The sequence below is a fragment of the Triticum aestivum genome, chromosome 3D (assembly GCF_018294505.1).
Source record: "Triticum aestivum cultivar Chinese Spring chromosome 3D, IWGSC CS RefSeq v2.1, whole genome shotgun sequence".
Taxonomy (NCBI): domain Eukaryota; kingdom Viridiplantae; phylum Streptophyta; class Magnoliopsida; order Poales; family Poaceae; genus Triticum; species Triticum aestivum.
Window position 1 is genome coordinate 39,451,362 of NC_057802.1, and position 24,227 is coordinate 39,475,588.

The 24,227-nt window shown below is 47.0% G+C and overlaps 2 protein-coding genes across 4 annotated transcripts; one reads left to right on the forward strand and one right to left on the reverse strand.

Moving 5' to 3' along the window:
• Positions 1-16,228: 16,228 nt before the first annotated feature.
• Positions 16,229-19,779, forward strand: LOC123077189 (C-type lectin receptor-like tyrosine-protein kinase At1g52310). 2 transcript variants are annotated; one of them, XM_044499408.1, is made up of 4 exons: positions 16,229-16,495; positions 17,212-17,640; positions 17,734-18,304; positions 18,853-19,779. In XM_044499408.1, the coding sequence occupies exons 1-4, from the start codon at positions 16,423-16,425 to the stop codon at positions 19,433-19,435; spliced, it is 1,656 nt and encodes a 551-aa protein (XP_044355343.1). In that variant the 5' UTR covers positions 16,229-16,422; the 3' UTR covers positions 19,436-19,779. The 2 variants fall into 2 exon arrangements, with proteins under 2 accessions (XP_044355343.1, XP_044355344.1); XM_044499409.1 differs by having other exon boundaries at positions 17,737-18,304.
• Positions 19,780-19,791: 12 nt separating this feature from the next.
• LOC123077188 (uncharacterized) lies at positions 19,792-24,153 on the reverse strand. Of its 2 annotated transcripts, XM_044499405.1 has the most exons (12): positions 23,906-24,153; positions 23,685-23,822; positions 23,036-23,153; positions 22,755-22,882; positions 22,491-22,641; positions 21,998-22,176; positions 21,520-21,757; positions 21,337-21,426; positions 21,064-21,209; positions 20,860-20,967; positions 20,662-20,750; positions 19,792-20,496 (listed from the first exon to the last, which is right to left on the reverse strand). In XM_044499405.1, the coding sequence occupies exons 1-12, from the start codon at positions 23,972-23,974 to the stop codon at positions 19,923-19,925; spliced, it is 2,028 nt and encodes a 675-aa protein (XP_044355340.1). In that variant the 5' UTR covers positions 23,975-24,153; the 3' UTR covers positions 19,792-19,922. The 2 variants fall into 2 exon arrangements, with proteins under 2 accessions (XP_044355340.1, XP_044355341.1); XM_044499406.1 differs by lacking the exon at positions 23,685-23,822.
• Positions 24,154-24,227: the final 74 nt, after the last annotated feature.

Below are 24,227 nucleotides of genomic sequence, written 5' to 3' on the forward strand. Positions count from 1 at the left end.
GCCATGTAGAGCGTGGTGGATGCCGATTCCTCTCGCACAGGTGAGGTCCTCACGCACCTACGCTGTTAGGGCATAATTTTCCCTGGTTTGTTTTGGTGATTGATCACAATACTTTTGCGGACTAATCGTGTGCATTAAGCTTTTCAGGTTATCTAATATAAGGGCACTATGCGATTGTTTCCCCTCGAGGACTTCACTTTAGATGGATTATTTTCCCTCATTTCTTTTCGGTGGAATTGAGTCGTAGGGATAACCGTACTATCAAGAGGGGATCCGTTTCGGAAGAGTATGGGTGGAATCATCACGTACACACTCTCCTTGCACCCTCGCCTTCATCCTGCTTCTTTGGAGTATCCGTGCTGTGCAAAACAAGGGGTGTTGAGTGCTAAGCGGTAGTACCGCGGTCAGGGCGGTAGTACTGCCTATCGGCGGTAGTACCGCTTGTTAGTGCCGCTGGTACTACCGCCCCTGCTGTGGTCTCGATTTTTCGTGTCGGGTTTCCGTAAAGGACCACGCAGGGGAGCAGTAGTAGGGACGGCAGTAGGGCGCGGTAGTACCGCTTATTAGCGGTAGTACCGCTCCTACGTCCGCTCCAACTGCCACTCAGCTCGCTGCCCTCCTCTGTTTTCCAGCGGCTGTAGGGAGCGGCAGTACCGCTTATCGGTGGTAGTACCGCCCACAGGGCGGTAGTACCGCCCTAGTGCATGTACTTCTTCTCCCTCAGCCCTGGTTGCCCTATGCCTGCTTGCCACAGCGGTAGTACCGCTGTGGCAGCGGTAGTACCGCTCCGGCAACGGTAGTACCTCCCAGATGCGGGCTGCGGGCTGCATAACGGTTGGATGTGTCCCCCTCTATATAAAGAGGTCTTCTTCTCCAAGAAGACTCACCTCTTCCATCCCTAAGCTCCATTGTTGCTCCAAGCTCCATTTTCGCCCGATCTCTCTCCCTAGCCAATCAAACTTTTTGATTTTCTAGGGATTGGTTGAGAAGGACCCGATCTACACTTCCACCAAGAGAAATTTGATTCCCCCCACTAATCCCTTGCGGATCTTGTTACTCTTGGGTGTTTGAGCACCCTAGACAGTTGAGGTCACCGCGGAGCCATATTCCATTGTGGTGAAGCTTCGTGGTGTCTTGGGAGCCTCCAATTAAGTTGTGGAGATTGCTCCAACCTTGTTTGTAAAGGTCCGGTCACCGCCTCCAAGGGCACCAATAGTGGAATCACGACATCTCGCATTGTGTGAGGGCGTGAGGAGAATACGGTGGCCCTAGTGGCTTCTTGGGGAGCATTGTGCCTCCACACCGCTCCAACGGAGACGTACTTCCCCTCAAAAGGAAGGAACTTCGGTAACACATCCTCGTCTTCACCGGCTCCACTCTTGGTTATCTCGTGCCTTTACTTGTGCAAGCTTATTTGTGTTATATCCCTTGCTTGCTTGTGTGCTTGTTGTTGTTGCATCATATAGGTTGCTCACCTAGTTGCATATCTAGACAACCTACTTTGATGCAAAGTTTAAATTGGTAAAGAAAAGCTAAAAATTGTTAGTTGCCTATTCACCTCCCCCTCTAGTCAACTATATCGATCCTTTCAATTGGTATCAGAGCCTCGTCTCTTCGTTAAGGACTTTACCGTCTGAAGAGTATGGTTGACACCGTAGACGGTGGTGGGGAGCACTCCGGTATGAATCCAATCTCGTCTACGGCCGATGGGGGAACCACGGTCTCTCGTGAGGAATTCAATGTGGCTTTGGACACATTGAAAACCTCCATGATGACCGAGGTTGAAAGCATGTTTAACAAATTCTTAGAAGGGCTTAAATTATCCACCGCACCGATGAAAGTGGGTGATCCCACTAATAAGGTGACGGATGCTAACTCCGACAAGGGGGAAGCTACTAGTGAAAAGGCTCCTTCTTCTAGTGGTAAAAATGGCAATGGCTGATACGTCTCCAACGTATCTATAATTTTTGATTGCTCCATGCTATATTATCTTCTGTTTTGGACATTATTGGGCTTTATTATTCACTTTTATATTATTTTTGGGACTAACCTAATAACCGGAGGCCCAGCCCAGAATTGTTGTTTTTTGCCTATTTCGGAGTTTCGCAGAAAAAGAATATCAAACAGAGTCCAAACGGAATGAAACCTTCGGGAACGTGATTTTCGGAACGAACATGATCCAGGAGACTTGGACCCTACGTCAAGCAACCAACAGGGAAGCCACGAGGTAGGGGGCGCGCCTACCCCCCAAGGCGCGCCCTCCACCCTCGTGGGCCCCCCTGTTGCTCCACCGACGTACTTCTTCCTCCTATATATACCTACGTACCCCAAACGATCAGATACGGAGCCAAAAACCTAATTCCACCGCCGCAACCTTCTGTACCCACGAGATCCCATCTTGGGGCCTGTTCCGGAGCTCCGCCGGAGGGGGCATCGATCACGGAGGGCTTCTACATCAACACCATAGCCCCTCCGATGAAGTGTGAGTAGTTTACCTCAGACCTTCGGGTCCATAGTTATTAGCTAGATGGCTTCCTCTCTCTTTTTGGATCTCAATACAATGTTCTCCCCCTCTCTCGTGGAGATCTATTCGATGTAATCTTCTTTTGCGTTGTGTTTGTTGAGACCGTTGAATTGTGGGTTTATGATCAAGTTTATCTATGAACAATATTTGAATCTTCTGAATTCTTTTATGTATGATTGGTTATCTTTGCAAGTCTCTTCGAATTATCAGTTTGGTTTGGCCTACTAGATTGATCTTTCTTGCAATGGGAGAAGTGCTTAGCTTTGGGTTCAATCTTGCGGTGTCCTTTCCCAGTGACAGTAGGGGCAGCAAGGCACGTATAGTATTGTTGCCATCGAGGATAACAAGATGGGGCTTTTTTATCATATTGCATGAATTTATCCCTCTACATCATGTCATCTTGCTTAAGGCGTTACTCTGTTCTTATGAACTTAATACTCTAGATGCATGCTGGATAGCGGTCGATGTGTGGAGTAATAGTAGTAGATGCAGGCAGGAGTCGGTCTACTTGTCTCGGACGTGATGCCTATATACATGATCATACCTAGATATTCTCATAACTATGCTCAATTCTGTCAATTGCTCAACAGTAATTTGTTCACCCACCGTAAAATACTTATGCTCTTGAGAGAAGCCACTAGTGAAACCTATGGCCCCCGGGTCTATCTTCATCATATTAAATCTTCCAACACTTAGTTATTTCCTTGCTTTTTATTTTACTTTGCATCTTTATCATAAAAATACCAAAAATATTATCCTATCATATCTATCAGATCTCACTCTCGTAAGTGACCGTGTAGGGATTGACAACCCCTTATCGCGTTGGTTGCGAGGATTTATTTGTTTTGTGTAGGTGCGAGGGACTCGCGCGTAGCCTCCTACTGGATTGATACCTTGGTTCTCAAAAACTGAGGGAAATACTTACGCTACCTGCATCACCCTTTCCTCTTCAAGGGAAAACCAACGCAGTGCTCAAGAGGTAGCAACGGCATCTTTGCCCATGTGGAACCTCCGCTTACTTATGGTGGACCAATTCCTTCCACTCATTTGAATCATGCCGGTCCTCCCCCTAAGATTGTGAAAAATGAGGATTTTGATTCTTAGGTTTATTGCTTTAAGCGTCATTTAAACCATGTTAATACTAATCTTTGGAGAATCATTGAAGAAGGTTTTTATCCGCATGACCGAAGCAACTTCACCCCTAGAGAAGCCGCGGATAATCAATTCAATGAGAATGCTCTCTTCATCATCCAAGATGCTATTCCACCTGAAGATCTTGCTCATCTCCGGCCCTTCACCGTGGCCAAGGATGCTTGGCACCATGTTGTTTCCCTCTACAGGGGTAGCGCAAGCATTCAACGCTCCAACTATGAAGTGGTGCAAGACAAAGCCGATGAGTTTGCAATGAAACAAGATGAAGAACCTCGTGAGCTTTATCGGAGATTAACTACTCTCGCGGTCTCACTCCGAGATCATGGGAGCAAGGATATGGATGACAATTGGATCAAGTGCCAATTCCTCAAGGCCATGATGCCTTACCACAAGGCCATGTCCTTCGTCATTCGTTAAAGACCGGACTTCCACACCTTGTCCTCAAGGGAAGTGTTGGATGAGTTTGTGGCTATGAGCATCTTGGACAAGACCGCCGACAATGCGGTGTTACGTTCTCAAAGAGCAAAGAAGCCCAACCTTGCCTTGAAGGCCAAGGTTAGTGTGGAAGAAGAGGACAAAGAGGAAGAAGAGGAGAGCAACCCCGAAGATACAAAGTATGCTTATCATGAACACATGGCTCTTGCTTCAAGGCAATTTTGGAGCAAGAAGAACACAAGGCCCAACTTCAACAAGAACAACTCAAGTGGCGCGAAGGTCAAGCAACGAGTGAGGACTTGCTATAATTGTGGCAATGTGAGCCACTTTGTTGCGGAATGTCCTTATGAGAAGAGGGAAGACAATGGTGGCAAGCTCGTCCGAAAGGACAAGGCCAAGTCTTTCCCCAACAAGAGCAACTTCACCAAGAAGACTCCTCCCAAGGGGTTGGTGGCACAAGAAGAGTACCATGAGGATGATGATGATGATGATGATGAAGACAGCGAGTCGGTTGACATGGCCTCCGTTGCCATTGCGACAACTCCACGGGTGTCTCTCTTCGACTCACCCAATGAGAACATCACCGCCAAGTGCCTCATGGCTAAAGCCACCAACAAGGTAACCCCCAACATCAAAACTACCATCATCAATAATCCTTCTTTGACGGATTGCATTGATGAACATGAGGGGTCTAATGTGGAGGAGAATGAATTTGAGTCTTTTATGAGTAAACTCAAGGGTAAATCCAAGAAGCACTTCGTTGCTCTCTTGGAACAACTTGGTGAAGTCAATGACATGATCGAGGCTCACGAAGATACCATCTCTAAGATGGAGGGGCATAGTCGTGACTATGCCGATGACATTTCGGATCTTTCCAATGCTCTTGAGGAAGAGCGAGGTCTTCGTTTGGCTCTTGAGGAGTCATACAATGATGACCACGCTAAATTAAAGAAAGATCTTGATCATGCACTTGTTGTATCTCGTGTGCTAAACTCCGAGAAGGCCAAGCTTGGGGTTGATCTTGCTAGACTCAAGGAGGAGTTTGATATACTTTACAAGGCTCACAAGGCCTCGAAAGGTGTTCATGCTAGCCTCAAGGAGTCTCATGATCAACTCCAAGTGAAGCTAACCAAGGAGAAAGCCACTTTTCCTCACATGGTTTTAAATGATAATGCAAATGCTACTAACCCTTGTTGTGAGCATGTGCATCTTGTTGAGGAGAATGCAAAGTTGAAGAAGCAACTTGAGAAAGGCCTTGTGTCATGCATACGAGGTGAGAAGAACCTCAACAACCTTTTGAGCAATCAAAAGGAAGTTGTGGCCAAGGAAGGGATTGGGTTCGCACCCGTGTCCAAGAACAAGAAGAAGAATGACAAGACCAAACGACCTCCTCCTCTCAAGCAAACTTTTGTGAAGGAGGGATAGGGTGCTTCCAAGGAGAAGAAGAACAATGTGAAGGGTGGTGGTGTCAAGAAGGGCAATGCCACCCCTTCCAACAAAGCCGACGACTTTAACCCTTCTTATGTGTTGTGTCGTGCTAGTGATGGACATGTTTATGCCAAATTTGTTAGTTCTCCTTATGAGTACATTGAATGGTCTATTTGGGTTCCTAAGACCCTTGTCACTAACATCACAGGACCCATTACAAAATGGGTACCTAAAACCAAGCATTGATCTCTTGTAGGTGTTTGCTTCCAGTGGGGGATCATGGTTGCTCGATAGTGGAGCTACAAATCATATGACCGGAAGCAAGGACGTGGTGGTGGACGTGCACAAGATTCCATCTATGCCCACCAATGTCGAGTGGGGTGATGCCTCGTCCTCTAAGGTATTGGGACTCGGCAAGGTTGTCATTTCTCATGATCTCACGATCGAGAAGGTCATGCTTGTTGAGTCCCTTGCATACAATTTACTTTCTGTTCGTCAACCTGCACTCATGGGCTTTGCCACTTTCTTTGATATTGATACCGTGGCCCTCTTGTGGAGCAAGACTCTTAAAGTAGCCTTTGTTGGGCATGTCGAGAACGGTCTCTATGTGATTAACTTTTCGGAGCGACCCACTAAGACCGCGACATGCCTAATGGCTAAAGTTGACGTGGGATGGCTTTGGCATCGCCATTTAGCCCATGTCAATATGAGATCTTTGCAAAGTCTTCTCAAGTGGGACCATGTCCATGGACTAACAAATGTTAGTTTTGCTAAAGATCGTGCTTGCAGTGCTTGTATCGAAGGAAAGCTACATGAGAAGGCTCACCCTCCCACGACTATCATTTACTCGAAGAGGCCTTTGGAGCTCCTCCACATGGATCTCTTTGGGCCTCAATTCTTTGATAGTCTTGGGGGTAGAAAGTATTGCTTGGTGATTGTGGATGATTATTCAAGATACACTTGGGTATACTTCTTCAAGAGGAAGAGCGAGACCCAACAAACCGTCATTGACTTTGCAAATGAAGCCCAACGTCAACACAATGCAAAGATCTTGACTATAAGAAGTGACAACGGCACCGAGTTCAAGAACTACACCTTGGATGAGTTTCTTAGTGATGAGGGGATCAAGAATCAATATTCCGCACCATACACCCCTCAACAAAATGGTGTAGCGGAGAGGAAGAACCGGACGTTGATGGATGCGGCAAGGACCATGATGGCGGAGAGTCTCCATACAACTTTTGGGCCAAAGCCATCAACACCGCATGTCATGCATCAAATCGGCTCTATCTCCGCAAAGGCGTGAACAAGACTCCATGTGAGATACTCACAGGTAACAAGCCCAACCTCAAGTACTTTCGGGTATTCGGGTGTAAGTGTTTCATTCTCAAGAAAGGTGTTCGTTTGTCTAAATTTGAGACTAGAGCCCAAGAGGGCATATTTCTTGGTTATGCTACAAACTCTCATGCTTACGGTATCCTCAATAAATCCACGGGACTTGTTGAGGAGACGTGTAACGTGGAGTTTGATGAGAATAACGGCTCCCAAGCGGAGCAAAGTGGCACTTGTGATGTAGGTGATGAAATTCCTCCCCAAGCCATAAGAAGAATGGGAGTTGGTTTTATCCTACCAATTGAGGAACCCCTTGTGGCTGAAGGAGAAGGACAATGCTCCACTCAAGTGGAGCCATCACCAACCCAAGGCCCACACGCTTCCGAAGAACAAAGTGAAGGCCCTCAACATCATGGACAAGACCAAGGGAAAGATCAATCTCAAGACGGTGTTGAATCAGCAAGTGATGCCCAAGGTCAAGTTCTCTCCTTCAAGCAAGTTCAAGATCTAGAGCAAGCTCAAGATCAAGAACAAGCTCAAGACGGCGCTCAAGATGATCAAGTGACCGCTCCTCAACTCACTCCCGAGGAGGAATTGCAGCGTCGTGCAGCCAAGATTGCATCCAAGCTCTCTACCAAGGGTCATCTCATGAAGAATGTGCTTCGAAGCATTCAAAAGGGGGTAAGCACTCATAGACAATTGGCAAACTATTGTGAACATCACGCGTTTGTCTCTTGTGTTGAATCCCAAAAGGTCTATGAGGCGCTCGAAGATCCGGATTGGCTCAATGCCATGCATGAAGAACTCAACAACTTCAAGGACAACAAGGTGTGGAGATTGGTGCCAAGGCCAGCGGGGAACCACAATGTCATTGGAACCAAGTGGATATTCAAGAACAAGCAAGATGCTCATGGGACCATCGTTTGCAACAAGGCAAGATTGGTAGCACAAGGCTACTCCCAAGTCGAGGGTATCGACTACGGTGAAACCTTTGCTCCCGTTGCTCGCCTTGAATCCATTTGTTTGTTGATTGCTTATGGTTCTCATCATAACTTTAAGTTGCAACAAATGGATGTGAAGAGTGCTTTTCTTAATGGTCCTATTAATGAGTTGGTGTATGTCAAACAATCCCCCGGGTTCGAGGATCCCTACTTCCCCGATCATGTGTATCAACTCGATAAGGCACTCTATGGCCTTAAACAAGCCCCACGTGCGTGGTATGACCACCTTATCGAGTTGTTGCAAGATCGTGGATTTGAAGTTGGGAAAATCGACCCCACTCTTTTTACTAAGAAGGTCAAAGGGGAGTTGTTTGTGTGCCAACTATATGTTGATGATATTATCTTTGGTTCCCCTAACAAAGCTTTCAATGAGGAATTTGCCGCTCTCCTGACCTCAAAGTTCAAGATGTCTTCGATGGGAGAGTTGAAGTTCTTCCTCGGATTCGAAGTCAAACAAATAAGAGAAGGAACCTTCATCAACCAAGCCAAATACACTCAAGACATGCTCAAGAGATTCAAGCTAAGTGATGTCAAGCCGGCTTTCACTCCAATGCCCGTCAAATGCCAACTTGACATTGATCCCAAAGGTAAAGCCACTTTGTGGTGGTCAAACGAATCTTTCGATATTTGGCTCATACCCCAAACTTTGGCTGTGGTACCCGAGAGGAGCGAACTTCAAGCTTGCAGGATATTCGGACTCGGATTGGGCGGGAGACAAAGTGGATAGGAAGTCCACTTCCGGAGGGTGCCAGTTCCTTGGTTGCTCTTTGGTAAGTTGGTCTTCTAAGAAGCAAAGTTGTGTGTCTCTCTCGTCCACCGAAGCGGAGTATGTGGCGGCCGGTAGTTGTTGTGCACAACTCCTATGGATGAGGCAAACTTTAAAGGATTACGGTGTCATTTGTGACAAAGTGCCTCTTTGGTGTGACAATGAAAGTGCCATCAAGATTTCTCTCAACCCGGTTCAACACTTCAAGACGAAGCATATTGAGATTCGGTATCACTTCATCCGGGATCACATTAGGCGAGGGGAGATAGAGCTCAACTAGGTCAACACTCATGATAACCTTGCAGATATTTTCACGAAGCCCTTGGATGAAGCAAGATTTCGCGAGTTAAGGCATGAGCTAAATATCATTGATTCGAGCAATGTGGCTTGAACCCTTGCACACCCCACCATACTGAACTTGTTGTCTTGTTTAGATGTAGGCATGGACATAGGGGGAGTGGTGTTCTCTCAATGAACTCTTCCTCCCCCCATTATGCATAAATTGATCAAGTCTTTCACATTAGCCATTTTTTATGGTACTTGTGCTTCAAATATGAGTGTTGGTCATGGACCCAAGGTTAAAATCTTCGCGGCGCCATACCATATACCTCAAACATAGGTGGTCTCGACCACCGCCCTCTCTTCTAGAGAGTTTGTCTGTGTGTTGTTTCCTTTTGCTTGTGCTTCTTTCCTTTGAGTGGTTGTGCTCTAGTGTGGTCGTGTTCGGGTTTTGTCTTGGCTTATTTTGTGTCTTGTGTGTTCTTCCTGTTTTTCCGCTAGTCATGCGTAAGCCATCTTTCCCCCCTTGTTCCAGCTTTGGGGCGCCTGAGCGGTACTACCGCAGCAGCAGAGCGATGCTACCGCTTATAAGCGGTACTACCGCCCTGCCGACACGGTACTACCATGGAGCGGTACAGCTGGGCGCCTTGTGCTTCAGATCTGCACCAAAGCGGTACTGCCACGCCCTGCGCGGTACCACCGCTTAGGGCTGGGTGTGTGGGATATGTATCGGGCAGGGGGAGTTTCCACTCCCCCATACCCGTTCAGTTTGCCCCATCTCCTCGTCCTCTCCTCTCTTAGGCGACTCCCCAAGCACCGGAGGTCCGCCGCCGGGCCGCCGGATCCAGGCCGTCTCCATCGGTTCCAACCGGTGGGATCGTTCCCCACCCTCTCCTCTTGCCATGGATGCCGGTGGTAGTAGCTCCGGGCATCAGGCTCGCTGTAAGAATCCAGACCATGCAACAGGTTCCAAGTGTTATCGCTCTTCGGATGCACCAGAGGCTGCTGCTACTGTTGTTGAGGGTGGCTCGACTGAGCCGCCAAAACGCAAGGCCAAGGTCCCAACGTCGAAGACCTCCGCTGGGCGCAAGCGTGCTAATCAGATGTCTGCAATGGAGTTCTGTACCAAGAGGAAGTACAATCCCTACCATGTGGACCAGGAGCCTGCTCTTCAGAGCCATCCGTTCTGGAACAGGTTTCAGCAGTCCATCTATCAAGACGTCTTGAAGCAAAAGAAGAACTTGTTTGTGAAGGTCAAGTCTGTCGATCTCTCGCACATGGAGAAGGACTTGCGATACTTTGGGAATGCTTTGCAGAGGTGTGAGGAGTTGGATATCAAGAGGATCATTTCTTTCAACAAGGACTTTGATGCCGAGCTCGTGGCCCAGTTCTTTGCCACCGCTCACTTTGGGCATGATCTAGCCCGCACCCTTCCTAGACATCATGCATCGGATCTTCCGGAACACCCTTTTTCCTCGGGTCGGCAACTTGGATCAGGTGCACTCTTACCTTGTTGACTTGCTTCTATTCTGTCAAGAAGAGCAGGGCTCTCAGCAGGTGCTGGATGTGTCACATGTGATGTGGTCTGAACTTCACTCTGCTGTCATGGAGCGCAAGTGCATCATTTATGGACCCTATCTTATGCAGCTTATCGAGGACACTTGGGTAGCCAAGTTTCCATATGAGGAGCTTGTCACAGACAATATGGTTTCTCATGATACTATCGAGCTGCGTCAGAAGGAGAAGTGGAGTACGTCTACTTCGGCACCTCCAGTGCAGGAGATTGTCTTATCTGATGCAGATGATGAGGATGATGATGGGCAGGAGTATGTGCCCCCATCTGAGGAGCCCTCTTGGGCGGAGAAACTCAAGGAGAAGATGAAGCGTCTGTTCTGCTTTCAGGCCAAGGGCCAGTACAAGGCTCACAAGGAGGCCAAGATGGCTCGTCGTCGTGACAAGGCCATAGACAGGTTGGCTTTGAGGTTGCTAGTGGCTCTGAAGAGCGGATCACTGATGAGGAGTCTTGGACCAGACTGCACTGCCCGTGGTCTGACACTGAGGAGGACACCGGAGTTCGCGCTTCTCCCCGTGCCGCAGAGGACTCTGAGGAGGAGGAGGAGGAGCATAACTGGTGATGCCATGGAGATCTACTACCATCGTGTCTCGTGTCGTCCCTTTCCCTTTGGTCTCTTGCTGCCAAAGGGGGAGAGTTAGGGATTTGCTTTGGGTTTTGTGTTCGCGTGTTCGTTGTGTTTGTTCGCTCTCTTGTTTTGAACTCTGTTCGGCTATGAGTGAGACCGTATGGTGTAAGACATATGTGAACTACCCTATCTTATCTACTTTAGTCTCAAGTACTCTGTTATCTTGTGAGATGCATCTTTACCGGCACTTATATTATTGCTCTCATGCTTGTCCTTGCTTAGTTGTACCTAATATTATTCTTATATGCAAGGAGGTTGCCTGTCTATACAATATAGGGGGTGTTTGATCCTAAAGATGTGCACACAGCCTTTCATGCTAATTTCCTTGGTGCACACCTCTAGGGGGAGCCCGTCTATATTTTGTAGGGAGTTGGTTTGCTTAATTTCCAGTTACTATATTTTGTGCAAATCCCGTGTTGTCATCAGTCCACCAAAAAGGGGGAGATTGTTAGGGCATAATTTTCCCTGGTTTGTTTAAGCTTTTCAGGTTATCTAATATAAGGGCACTATGCGATTGTTTCCCCTCGAGGACTTCACTTTAGACGGATTATTTTCCCTCGTTCTTTTCGGTGTAATTGAGTCGTAGGGATAACCGTACTATCAAGAGGGGATCCGTTTCGGAAGAGTATGGGTGGAATCATCACGTACACACTCTCCTTGCACCCTCGCCTTCTTCCTGCTTCTTTGGAGTATCCGTGTTGTGCAAAACAAGGGGTGCTGAGTGCTAAGCGGTAGTACTGCGGTCAGGGCGGTAGTACTGCCTATCGGCGGTGGTACCGCTTGTTAGTGTCGCTGGTACTACCGCCCCTGCTGTGGTCTCGATTTTTCATGCCGGGTTTCCGTAAAGGACCACGCATGGGAGTGGTAGTAGGGACGACAGTAGGGCGCGGTAGTACCGCTTATTAGCGGTAGTACCGCTCCTACGTCCACTCCAACTGCCGCTCAGCTCGCTGCCCTCCTTTGTTTTCCAGCGGCTGTAGGGAGCGGCAGTACCGCTTATCGGCGGTAGTACTGCCCTAGTGCGTCTACTTCTCCCTCAGCCCTGGTTGCCCTATGCCTGCTTGCCACAGCGGTAGTACCGCTCCGGCAACGGTAGTACCGCCCAGATGCGGGCTGCAGGCTGCATAACGGTTGGATGTGTCCCCCCTCTATATAAAGAGGTCTTCTTCTCCAAGAAGATTCACCTCTTCCATCCCTAAGCTCAATTGTTGCTCCAAGCTCCATTTTCGCACGATCTCTCTCCCTAGCCAATCAAACTTGTTGATTTTCTAGGGATTGGTTGAGAAGGCCCCGATCTACACTTCCACCAAGAGAAATTTGATTCCCCCCCACTTATCCCTTGCGGATCTTGTTACTCTTGGGTGTTTGAGCACCCTAGACGGTTGATGTCACCGCGGAGCCATATTCCATTGTGGCGAAGCTTCGTGGTGTCGTTGGGAGCCTCCAATTAAGTTGTGGAGATTGCCCCAACCTTGTTTGTAAAGGTCTGGTCGCCGCCTCCAAGGGCACCAATAGTGGAATCATGGCATCTCGCATTGTGTGAGGGCGTGAGGAGAATACGGTGGCCCTAGTGGCTTGGGAGCATTGTGCCTCCACACCGCTCCAACGGAAACGTACTTCCCCTCAAAAGGAAGGAACTTCGATAACATATCCTCGTCTTCACCGGCTCCACTCTTGGTTATCTTGTGCCTTTACTTGTGCAAGCTTATTTGTGTTATATCCCTTGCTTGCTTGTGTGCTTGTTGTTGTTGCATCATATAGGTTGCTCACCTAGTTGCATATCTAGACAACCTACTTTGTGCAAAGTTTAAATTGGTAAAGAAAAGCTAAAAATTGTTAGTTGACTATTCACCCCCCCTCTAGTCAACTATATCGATCCTTTCATACGTGATGCCCGCTCTGGTCGATGCGGAGGAGAAGATCTCGCGCGAGGTCTCCTGCCGGTCACTAACCAATGCAGAGATGGACGTGAGACGCCTCTTTCGCAAGAACATGAAGGCGCTCCGGCTCGTCGTCGAAGAGTCCGAGGTGTCACAAAGGAGAAGTTGATTGCCGCGGCGAAAGAGGCATGGCTTGTGAAGGAGCAGGTCTGTGTCGTGCAACCTCTCGCTGGCATCGTCTCCTCTTCTTCGTTATCCAGCATGACGAGCAAGGATGATGACCCCCCCTCCGTCGCCGATGCCTACATGGAGGAGTACTACCGTTGCTTCCATGACCGCAAGGGGAAGGGACCGACGAGGAAATGGTGATGTTTGGCGCCCCTCTCTGTTTATCTAGCTATCTAGTTTATTTAGTGCATCTAGTTTATTTGTCCGGTGATGAACTGTTTGTTGGGTTCTATTGTACAAAAACTTGCTCTTTTGGGTCCAGATTATGCTATATATGTATGTTGATCTATATTGCTATGTTTATCTACATAATTGCATGGATTGTATGGATTTGGGGGCGAACATTTGAGGAGTACGACTGCAGAAGCTGAGGAATAGGGGGTGACCAGTCACTGTCCACGGATGTATAGGGTGCTGCATTTGGCAACCGTGGTTGTAGATGCTCTAAGAAGCATATCACTAGATTATTAACTAAACTCCTATAGTCTCTCTAAATGCTTTATAAGCAGTACTAAATGTTATATTAACTAGAGTCATGTTGTTCAACTACTAACAGATTATGTATCGCCGCAATATGTTGAACACATTTGACTCGAAAAAATTATTAAAGTCGTGTGCCAATTATTAGAAACCAGCTCCTTGTAAACATTTTATGTACTCTAGGTTTTTCTATTTTCATATATCTAATCATAAAGGTTGCTATTAATATCTTTTTATACCACACATGGAACACTTTACTAAGATAGTTAACGATACACACATACATATACACTATCTTGATACAAAATTCATAAATTGATCCAAGAATACATGTAATTTTGTCGTTTCTTATTTTCTTACATTTAAGCGGGATTAACTTAAATATATTTTATATTATTGCCAAATATAATTTAAATTTGTCATGATAGTTGGATGTGATTGTAATTCAAAAAATATATGACTTAAACAAGTATTAAAGTTCTGTATAAATTGTGATTTTTGTTTTAACTCACCTGGGGCACACTACTTATGGGGCATGCTCGGGGACACACTCTCTCCATTAACTCTATCTTGCCTTTGCTCGTGGTTTTTCCTCCTTATCCTTAGCCGTCCAAAACTGTCCTAGAGGTCGCCACCTTTTAGACTCCTCCTCTTCCCCTCACCCACCCATCGGACAAAATAGTTCTATAGTTCTGTTATGTTTTAGTACACATTTGATTGATTCATTTCTGTATAAATAGCTAAAGAATGTTGAAGGTAGTTTGTCAGAGTCATGTCTTCCGCCCAAGCCTAATTCTTGTATGGTTATAAACTATTTTAAGTCTTTCCATAATTATGCATAATTTTGTGCCAAAACATGTCCTTGCACAAGAAATCTAGAATGATAATGCATCAGAATTTCCTATTAAAGTAGTCATTAAGTAATAAAAAGTTCTCTACAAAAGAGAATATACATTCTCAGTGCACATCATTGCATGGCTCTTGCATTTGGAGCACTGAACTCCACATGTGCAGTCTTTCTGGTCAGAAGACGCTTATGTAACATAATGATAAATTAGACCAAAATCATACCTCATTGAAATATATAACGGAAGTGTCATATTTAACAAAATTACGACAACCTAACAATCTTGAAGATCTATGCATTATTGTTGAGTAATTCTAATGGGAGGATGATTCTTTGTATGTGTGCTTCAGTGCAACCTACAAGCATGTACTCTTTTTTTCAAATTCAAATATGTAATTTTTTCAATCCCATCAAATTATTTTTTCTTTTCCATGGATCTACGTTTCAATCATCACAAGTTTTGATAGAAATAATTATCACCACCGAGAGCAAAGCGCAAATAGGTAAAAAGAGAACATGTCAAGGTGGAAATGGCAATTATAACGGGACAAAGTGATTATAGCACATAGTGGAACACGACACCTAAGTGAACCCATTTGTAGTTTCAGACAATGTGGTAGGACATTCATCAAAACATTCTCACAAAGAAAATATCACCTTGGATTTGTGATAATCCAAAGTAATTAGTTCTGTGCCGCCATAGAAAAAGGGAGTGCCAAAGGCCAAGGGACATGGTCGAGCTTAAATACAAGGGCAACCGATCTTGGAAAAGTAGTGCATGCAGAAACTACTCAACCATCTAGGTATGCACAAACCGATCTTGCAGTGGTTTGCTTCATCGGTCCAAAGAGCATCCTTGTATGCGATGGTGCTCTTCCGGATCTTGATATGACGCGGTTCCCCCGCTTTCTTCAACGTTGCCTCGGTGCCAGTAGAGGACTATGGTGGACGACGTTTCAGCGTGGCATGAAATCCTTTCATGGGTGAAATTAAACCCCATTAAGCATCGCGTGAAGGGCGGCCAACCAGCTATGCCACATGGCGCAAGTTGGTTGGCCGCAGTGAAAAAGCTTTTGAGATATTATTACTTTTAGATGGAGGTGAGAGTTTTTTTAAATGCTTTTTTCCTTTTTAGATGAAGGTGATGACCTGACGTATTTTTTTAAATGAAGGGCTACGCAAAGTGGCGCTCACTGTTAGGCTGCGTTGGTGATTTTTTTTCTTTTCTTTTTTTACTTCTTTTTCTAGATGGAGGTGAGGATTTTTTTAAAATGTTTTTCTAGATGAAGACGAGGACTCCGTCTTTTTTAAATGAAAACATGCGCACAACATCCTCTCAAGCGGCGCCACCCACAGGCGCCCCAACCACTAGTCTAGCTGTATTTCTCGTGGAGTCCTAGGTGCAATACTGCAATGCATCTATGTATGTTTCGCGTGGTGACCATGCATATAACCTTTATGATCAGTTTGTCTAATGGAATATGTAGTTCTACTCAACCATCATTAGCATGTTTATTTCAGTGTTGTTTAAACTTGGTAATTACGTTAGGTTAAAAAAAACTTGGTAATTATGTTTTCAGCCTTTCCCGAATTGCCCTTGTCACGTGGGTAGGTGAAGCGCGGTAAAAAAAAAGAAGACCTGAATGACCGTAGAGTAAAAAGGGCAGAGCAACTGGCGGCAGCCAGGGCCAGGTGTGGTAGGCAGTGGAATTAATGGCGAGCAGTCAAGACGGTGGGCCCACCCGTTCCCTTCTCCCTCCTCTCCTTTCCCATCCATCCCAGTGAGAACAGAGCAGAGCAGAAAGAAACGCCGCCCCTCGGAGGAGGGGAGACCGACCACCGGAGCAAGAAGCAAGGGAGGGCCCGGCCATGGCCCTCCCCCTCGCCCTCCCCCTCGCCGCGCTGCTCCTCTCCGCCGCCGCGCCCGCGCTGGCTCATACCCGTGAGTATTACTGCCACCGTCTTCTCTTTTCCCCCTTCACTCCTCTCTAGACAGATCCATGCCTTCTTCCCCAGGAGTGTGCTCCTGCCTTGCTTATTCCTCGCGAGAACCTCGCGCGTGGCCAGTTCGGAGTCGAGCTGTTTTTCCTGTCATCTGCAAGGTCTGATTGATAGTAGTAATAAATTTGCCATATGCCGTCTTTTCTTTGCAAAGGGCGCACACGAATCAGAAGATAAATAGTAAATAAATTTGTCTCCCGGCTTCGCCAAAACATGTGATTTTGCTTCGCCAAGGCCGGCACAAAAACAGCAAATCTGCGGCACCTCGTCCCCCCTATCTGATATATATACTGGTGCTGGTGTGGGCGTGGCCGTCGACAACTATCAAGCGTCACTAACTAGATCCACATAATATATTATTTCCTAATGGTTTACTCTAGTGCTGCTTCTGGCACAAAACCTGCACTCTAGATTATGCTCCTGTCAGAACCGCTCTGATGTACCTGAAATGGCTCGACTCTTTCTGGGCAGCCACAGCCCATTTTGGGCAGATGAGTTGGTCATACCTTGCAAAGAAAGACAGAGATTGGTAATAGGATTTCGGACTTGTATGCAACCACATGTATAACTGTTTCAAGAAGCTCTAGATTCCGTTGTCAATCCAATCATATTTCCCATAATAAGGTTATTAATATCAATACTTTCTGTTTTCTGCAGCGTCATGCCCCGACGGTTGGCAAATCAGTCCTGATCGGGCCAAATGCTTCATGCACATCTCAACATCCCTTTCCTGGGACGGATCCGAAGCCCTCTGCCGCAACTTCAGCGGTCATCTGGCTGCATTATCATCAGTTCAGGAGCTGAATTTCGCGAGGTCTCTCTGTGGAGCTGCCTCCTCCGGGTGCTGGGTTGGAGGGCGTCGCCGCAACACCAGTAGTGGTGTTGTTGGCTGGAAATGGTCTGACAATTCGTCTTCTTGGAACGGGACCGCATTTCCCGGTGAGCCGTTGCGTCCCAATTGCACCGGTGCTCGCTGCGGTCTAGCCACCGGCGACGATATGTGCACTTTGGTGACCAGTAAGCACACTGCACTTACCGGAAAGAAGTGTGCCGAGTCACATGGGCTGATTTGCATGATGAATCACGGTGAGTCTTCTTTTGGTAACACTGAAGTACTTTTGTTCCGTTGCATGAAAATTTAGTTGCACTAACAGTCTGACACCCACTGATTTATGCCAGAAGATAGGTGCTACCATGATCACTGCCACAAGGAGTATTTCATAGTCCTCATCGTCGTAAGCGGCTTGATTCTCTCGACCACGCTAGCTGTTGTGGTTTGGCTGCTCGTCTACAAGCGAAGCAAGAAAAGGAAAAGATCACGTGAAGCTTCCGGCGCTTCAGCTACCGCATTAGTGCCACCGCTGTGGAAAGTGTTCAACAGTGAAGAGCTTAGATCGATAACCAAGAACTTCAGTGAGGGAAACCGGCTGCCTGGAAATGCCAAGACAGGTGGTACCTACAGTGGAACCTTGCCAGATGGATCCAAACTAGCAATTAAGAGATTGAAGAGATCCAGCCTACAAAGGAAAAAGGATTTCTACTCTGAGATCAGTAGAGTCGCAAAGCTCTATCATCCTAACTTGGTGGCTGTAAAAGGATGTTGTTATGATCATGGCGACCGCTTTATTGTCTATGAGTTTGTCGCCAATGGTCCGTTGGATGTGTGGCTGCATCATATTCCCAGAGGAGGGCGGAGCCTTGATTGGGCAACGAGAATGAGAGTTGCCACAACTCTTGCACAGGGGATTGCGTAAGTCATCCTAACTCTTGTCTCTTCCACTCTGAGAAATGTTATTTTTTACTTAACTGTTTGGAAAGTAATAACTGATAAAGCATGAAGCTCCTGTGGTCTAAGCTGCAATTATTTTTATTCATTCAGTTTCTTCTTTCGTAATATTGATGCCTGTTTGCTGTGTTTATCCTATTATGGTTGCTCGTTAAATGGAACTTGTAGCTGTAGCCTACAGATGTTTAATTCTTTGGAAAATGCTGGACATGCTTAGTTTATGTTAGGTTATGAATTATGATATATAATTGCATAAGTCAGCTCCAGATTCACCGTTGTACTGTTGTAGGTTTCTCTGACATATTTATTAATTTCAGACTAGATAGAATGATTGCTGCAGCCTTATATTTACAAGCAATATTAATTCTCACGTGTTGTTTGTGTTCTAATTAAACATGTTAACATTAATTTGAGACATTTGGCTGTCTTTGTCCCCATAATCTTACATTTAATCATGACCATATTAGTACCAATAATGATCGCATACTTACTGGTGCTCTTTTCCAATCCAGATTTTTGCATGACAAGGTGAAGCCCCAGGTAGTCCACCGTGATATCCGTGCGAGCAACGTCCTTCTCGACGAGGAATTTGGTTCCCATCTGATGGGGGTCGGGCTGTCCAAGTTTGTGCCGTGGGAAGTAATGCACGAGCGGACCGTCAAGGCGGCAACATACGGATACCTTGCCCCCGAGTTCATTTACAGGAACGAGCTGACAACAAAGAGCGATGTCTACAGCTTCGGCGTGCTGCTTCTAGAAATCATCAGTGGCCGTCGCCCAGCGCAGTCGGTTGAATCTGCTGGATGGCAGACAATATTCGAATGGGCGACGCCGCTGGTCCAATCACACCGGCATCTGGAGCTGCTGGACCCGCTCATCAACGACATGCCGGAGATAGGAGTGATCCAGAAGGTCGTGGACCTCGTCTACGCCTGCACCCAGCATGTCCCCTCGGTGCGGCCAAGGATGTCTCATGTCGTCCATCAGCTGCAGCAGCTTGAGCTAAAGTCAGCGGCGTCTGAGCAGCTGAGGAGCGGGACCAGCACCAGCGCGACCTCTCCGATGCTGCCATTGGAGGTCCGGACACCTCGCTGAAACCATCGGTCTAGAAACACCGCTGTGCTGTTCTTCTCATCGTCAGCCATTAGGTAGCGCATTTCTTGCAGCGTGGAGTGACCCAAGAGCCTCCTGTAACCATAAGCGCAACGACTTTCTTGTGGGCAAGTACTTAGGGAGAGTAGGGTCCTGGAGGTCTAAACCCCTCGTGCTTGCCATCGTCGTCGAGGGCCATTTGTACCCCAGCTGATTTCTACCTTAGATCTCAACATGTCTGAGTTTAGCAAGCAACATGAATTGTTCGATGTCTACTCAGTAGATGCTGTTTATCTATGTATTCTCTGAATGTTGATGTCAGTGGTTCGTGGCACATCCTTTCCCAACTTATTGTTGAGCTTCATAGTTACTACAATTCAGAACAAAAACATGTTGAGAATATCATTATAGGGCTACACTGGACGAACTCATGAAGTAACTAGTGAAGTAGAAGGTTCTTAATTAATCTGCACAGCAGAGTCAACTGGAGCTAAGGAACAGGCTTTCGCCGTACCCTGTTGAAGGTAGGCTTCAGTGGCTGGCTAGCGCTGGGCTCAAACGGCAGCAGCGGCTTCTTCCCCTGTGTGCTACTGACACCACCGCGGCCGGACGCCGTCGCGGCGCCGGCACTGGGCGGCTTGCTGGCCCTCTGCTTCTTGGCCTTGGGGGCCTCCAGCCGCTCCAGGATCCTCGAGGTCTTCTCGTCCAGTGGCTTCACCGGAGACGGCAGCGTGGAGACCGGAGGCCTGGGGAATGTGGCCCTGGAAGAGGAGACCGGAGTGCAGAAATCGTCATTGTCGTCGATGATGATGAGCTTCTCCCACTCCTCCGAGATGCTGGGCGACGCCTTCTCCTTGGGCTGGCTCGGGAGCCTGTCTTTCGGAGCTCGGAACAACGGCGTCGTCGTCTGCGGCTCGCTGAACGCGTAGATCCGGTCGGCGTCTCTGGCCTTGTCCCTTTGGCTCATGAACATGTTTCCCCTGGGACCCTGCAATGCTGGTATTTGTGGCTCACTGAAGGAGTCAAGGTGGGTGGCATCTTCAGCATAGGCTGGGGCAATTGACCTGCGAAGTGAAGTTGAAGTTGAGTCAATCACAACTTCACAGACTTCGTGTCAACATATGTAGTCTCTTAGCAGCCAGCCAGGTAGCAAAACCAAGTAAGAACTCAAAAATGGTATGCCAAGTGAAGCATTAGGAAATTTGAAGTAATGACTGAGAATGAGGTACCCGAATTGCAGGCTATCCTTGACCAGAGAATTCAGCTTCGAGTGGAAACCTCTTTCATGGTGTAGAGGGTTGTATTCCTTCACAGCAATCTGAAACACCTCCAAGTTGTTAGCAGGCATGTAGTAACATAGTACTTGAGAAACCAATGGCAACCACACCATGCAACCAGAGATACCTGTTGCGGTCCAATGGCCATACCTTCGATAAAGAGGTTTCAATTGAATTCTTGGCGTCCATGCTAACAGTATAGTTGCGAGGTCGACTCACATCCGGGAGAGGCAGTATCTCTTCAGATCCAGCAAGCCTCTACAGCACAAACATGTTCCTACCATCAGAGCCAAGCAATAACAAAGCACAAACCCTTAGGTTACATTGCGATAAAACAGGGGACACTGACTATACCCTAAGAAGCATTGGCCCCTTTTCAGATGGCTGAAGGAGATAATAACAGGCAAGAGTTCCAATTTTCATTGTTTCAGTGTTGCACGCAGAGGAGCACACAAGTCCCTGATCGAGCTTGAAAAGAGTTTCACACACACCATAGAAAACTGCACGACATACACAATACTCAGAATTTGGGAGCATCCAGGAAACTGCACATCTGACGTATATTGCAATATAAAGTAAAGATGGTCTGGGAAAAATGCACAACACAGACAATATGGAAATACTTACTCTGGGTGTTCTGATCCAAGCTCTCATCAGTTAGAGCAACTTCATCATTTGAGCTGGGAACCACAACATGAGATTTCCCCATTATGACTCCTGCCAACACACATTATCACTAAAGTTAACAGAGTAAAGATAAGTCTCGATATACTAGAGTATAATGCCTCAGTAGTCAAGAGTAGTGGGTACCTTCATTTAGCGAGGCTAAGTCAGTGCGCTCAATCACATCGAAAGAAATGGATGTAGAGGCTCGTCGCATGTTTGGCCCACCTCCTGAAGTGGAAAGAAACAATACAGTCTGATCTCCAATCTTCACGGCACTATCAGTAACATCAGAAGCTGCAAGTTGGCGGCTTGTTGTTGGGCACAGCCATTTTGCCTTATTTGTGGTAACGTCATCTATGGGGAGACCATGGCACCTGCATACCTGTTTAGCGTGTTCCACATTAGCATAACCCTTGAAGAGACTAACAAATAGACGAAATGAAGTATTATAACATGACTATTATCTTGTCAAACGAAAAGCTAAAATCGATAGATACAAACATCAAATTTGCATGCACAGGATGAAATGAAACAGTCAAAAGAAAGCGCCACATTCATTCTGTTGTATGCCTAGAACTGAATATTCGTAGTCAAAGGCGGCGTGCTTAAATAATTATATTACCTGACAATATGGAAAACCATCAATGATCTGATTTGCTGATGGATATATGCTGCAAGTTACTTGATTAACAGATTTAATTATGGGAGCTCTGAACACCAATACAGCTTGCATCATCTCTTCCTTGTCATCCTTCAGCTCTTCTAACCACCTCTTGACTAGCCCATGCAAAACTTGGGTCTCTGCATTCCAAACATTTATGCTTTTAGGGGTCTTAGTGTGAGATGGAAGAAGTGTGAAAAGTTAACTTATTCAGTGTAAGCAACTCATTATATGGGAGTACTAACTCTGGGATGTCAATCAAATATCATAATATAGAAAAGGTAAAATATCACAGTTTAAGCTACATGATCATATTATGTGTATCAACATGGCCAAGAAAGATGACCGTGTTATGTGTATCAACATGGCCAAGAAAGATGACCGTATTGTCTAAAGATAAACATGAAAATAACGAGAGCAATAGATGATCCCTACACTCATGATGCCTCCTTACCAGGACTGTATCTTCGAACGACGCAGTTTTCAAGGTCACTGATTCTGTGTATGAAACTGCTGGAGTTTTCAGAAACATCATCATACATGAACGCAGCAGTTTCTGTTTCCAACATTACAAACTCCACTGTAATACACTGTTCCGATGCTTCCTGATGAAAAATATAGATAATAATTAGAGGAATGCCATTATCATGAGAATCAATTTGTGCACGAAGCAGTACTCAATCCCTTTCGAAAGAAATCGAGAAATCAGCACCCGTACCATAAGTGATCTTCGGAGAGGTTCCGTGTTTTGTGCAGAAAAACATATTGCAATCACTTTCTTGGAGATGTCATCAGTGGCCCAAGAATAGATGGCCCTGTTGCTAAACAGATTTTGTAGTGACACGTCTGCAGACAAGAAATGCAGTCAGATAAATTTCCTATCTCAAGATAATCCCCTGTACTAAGAAGAGGCAAATTGACTGTGTTTATGCTGCTCAGTTCATTTTTTCTATGGGCAGAACCATCATATGCCGAACATAAAGATCATCCAAGCCATACCTCCAGTTGGCACAGACCCATGTTGGTCAGGAAGGAAGCCATCCAGAGGCAAGTTTTCGACAGCATGGTGGAAATCTCGAAGGCTGAATTTCTCCCCGGGCCTATACGCAATCTTGAGCTGATGGAATTTGTTGTATTAGTAAAAAAAATGAAAGGAACAGAACAAGCGTGCAGAAGGAATGCATCTGGGATCGAGACTAATCAGCGGTGTAACAGTCGACAGCGTCAGCGGCTAACATGATTCAGCGCAGGGCCTAACGCAATTCGCCTTTTCCAGGGGTTAGTGATCATGATTCAGTGCAGGCTGTTAGGCAATTCGCCTTTCCAAGGCGTCAGAGGATCATGGCAATAGCAATCTGACACCAAATGCATGATTCAGTTAACCTATATGGGTGGTTAATTCGCCAGTTTTTACAGACACCACACACCGGCAACCAGAGGCCGGTGAACTGGCGCTCGAAAGACGAGCGGCGCTAGAGCGGCAGAGCTCGCGTATCAGAAATTCAGGATGCGATAATTGCAATTGGATGAATTAGTTGCAGAGAGGTTCGATTCGAAGCTAAGCAATCATTCACGCAGCACCGAAATAACCAGCAGGATCGAACGCACCACCGAAATGCAGCGGGTAGGGGGGAGGGGGGACACGAACCTCGGGCGGGGAGCGGGAGGAGGAGCCGGAGGGGGCGGCTGCGGCGTGGTGGACGTAGCAGAGGGCGAGGCGGTCCGGGAGCGGGGCGGCGGAGGCGGAGGGGGCGGCGGCGTAGTGGTTGGCGAGGTGGAGCAGGCACTGCGCGCGCGGGCGCGGCGGCCGTTAGGGCTCGGAGACTGATGGACCGGAGGGAAGGGGGAGGGAGGAATCGGAGCGGGTACCTGCTTGAGGAGGCCGAGGATGGGCGGCGGGATGTTGCGGAGGTCGAGGAGGAAGCAGAGCAGCGCCATGGCCGGCGGCGAGGTCCGGTCCGCTCCGCGCCGAGGAGCGAGCGAGCGAGCAGCGAACCTGGCGTGTGCGTGCGTGGTTTCGAAATTTTGAACGAAGCAGAGACCTCCCGAGCGGCAAATCTGAATTATTAGTACCTACTGAAACGGGACACGGCAGAGGAGCACCACGGCAAGCTTGAATTCATATATCCAGCATTGCTGAAAGCGTCGTTTGCGTGCCCGGTTTCGGATTCGAATGGGAGTGTTCGATTTG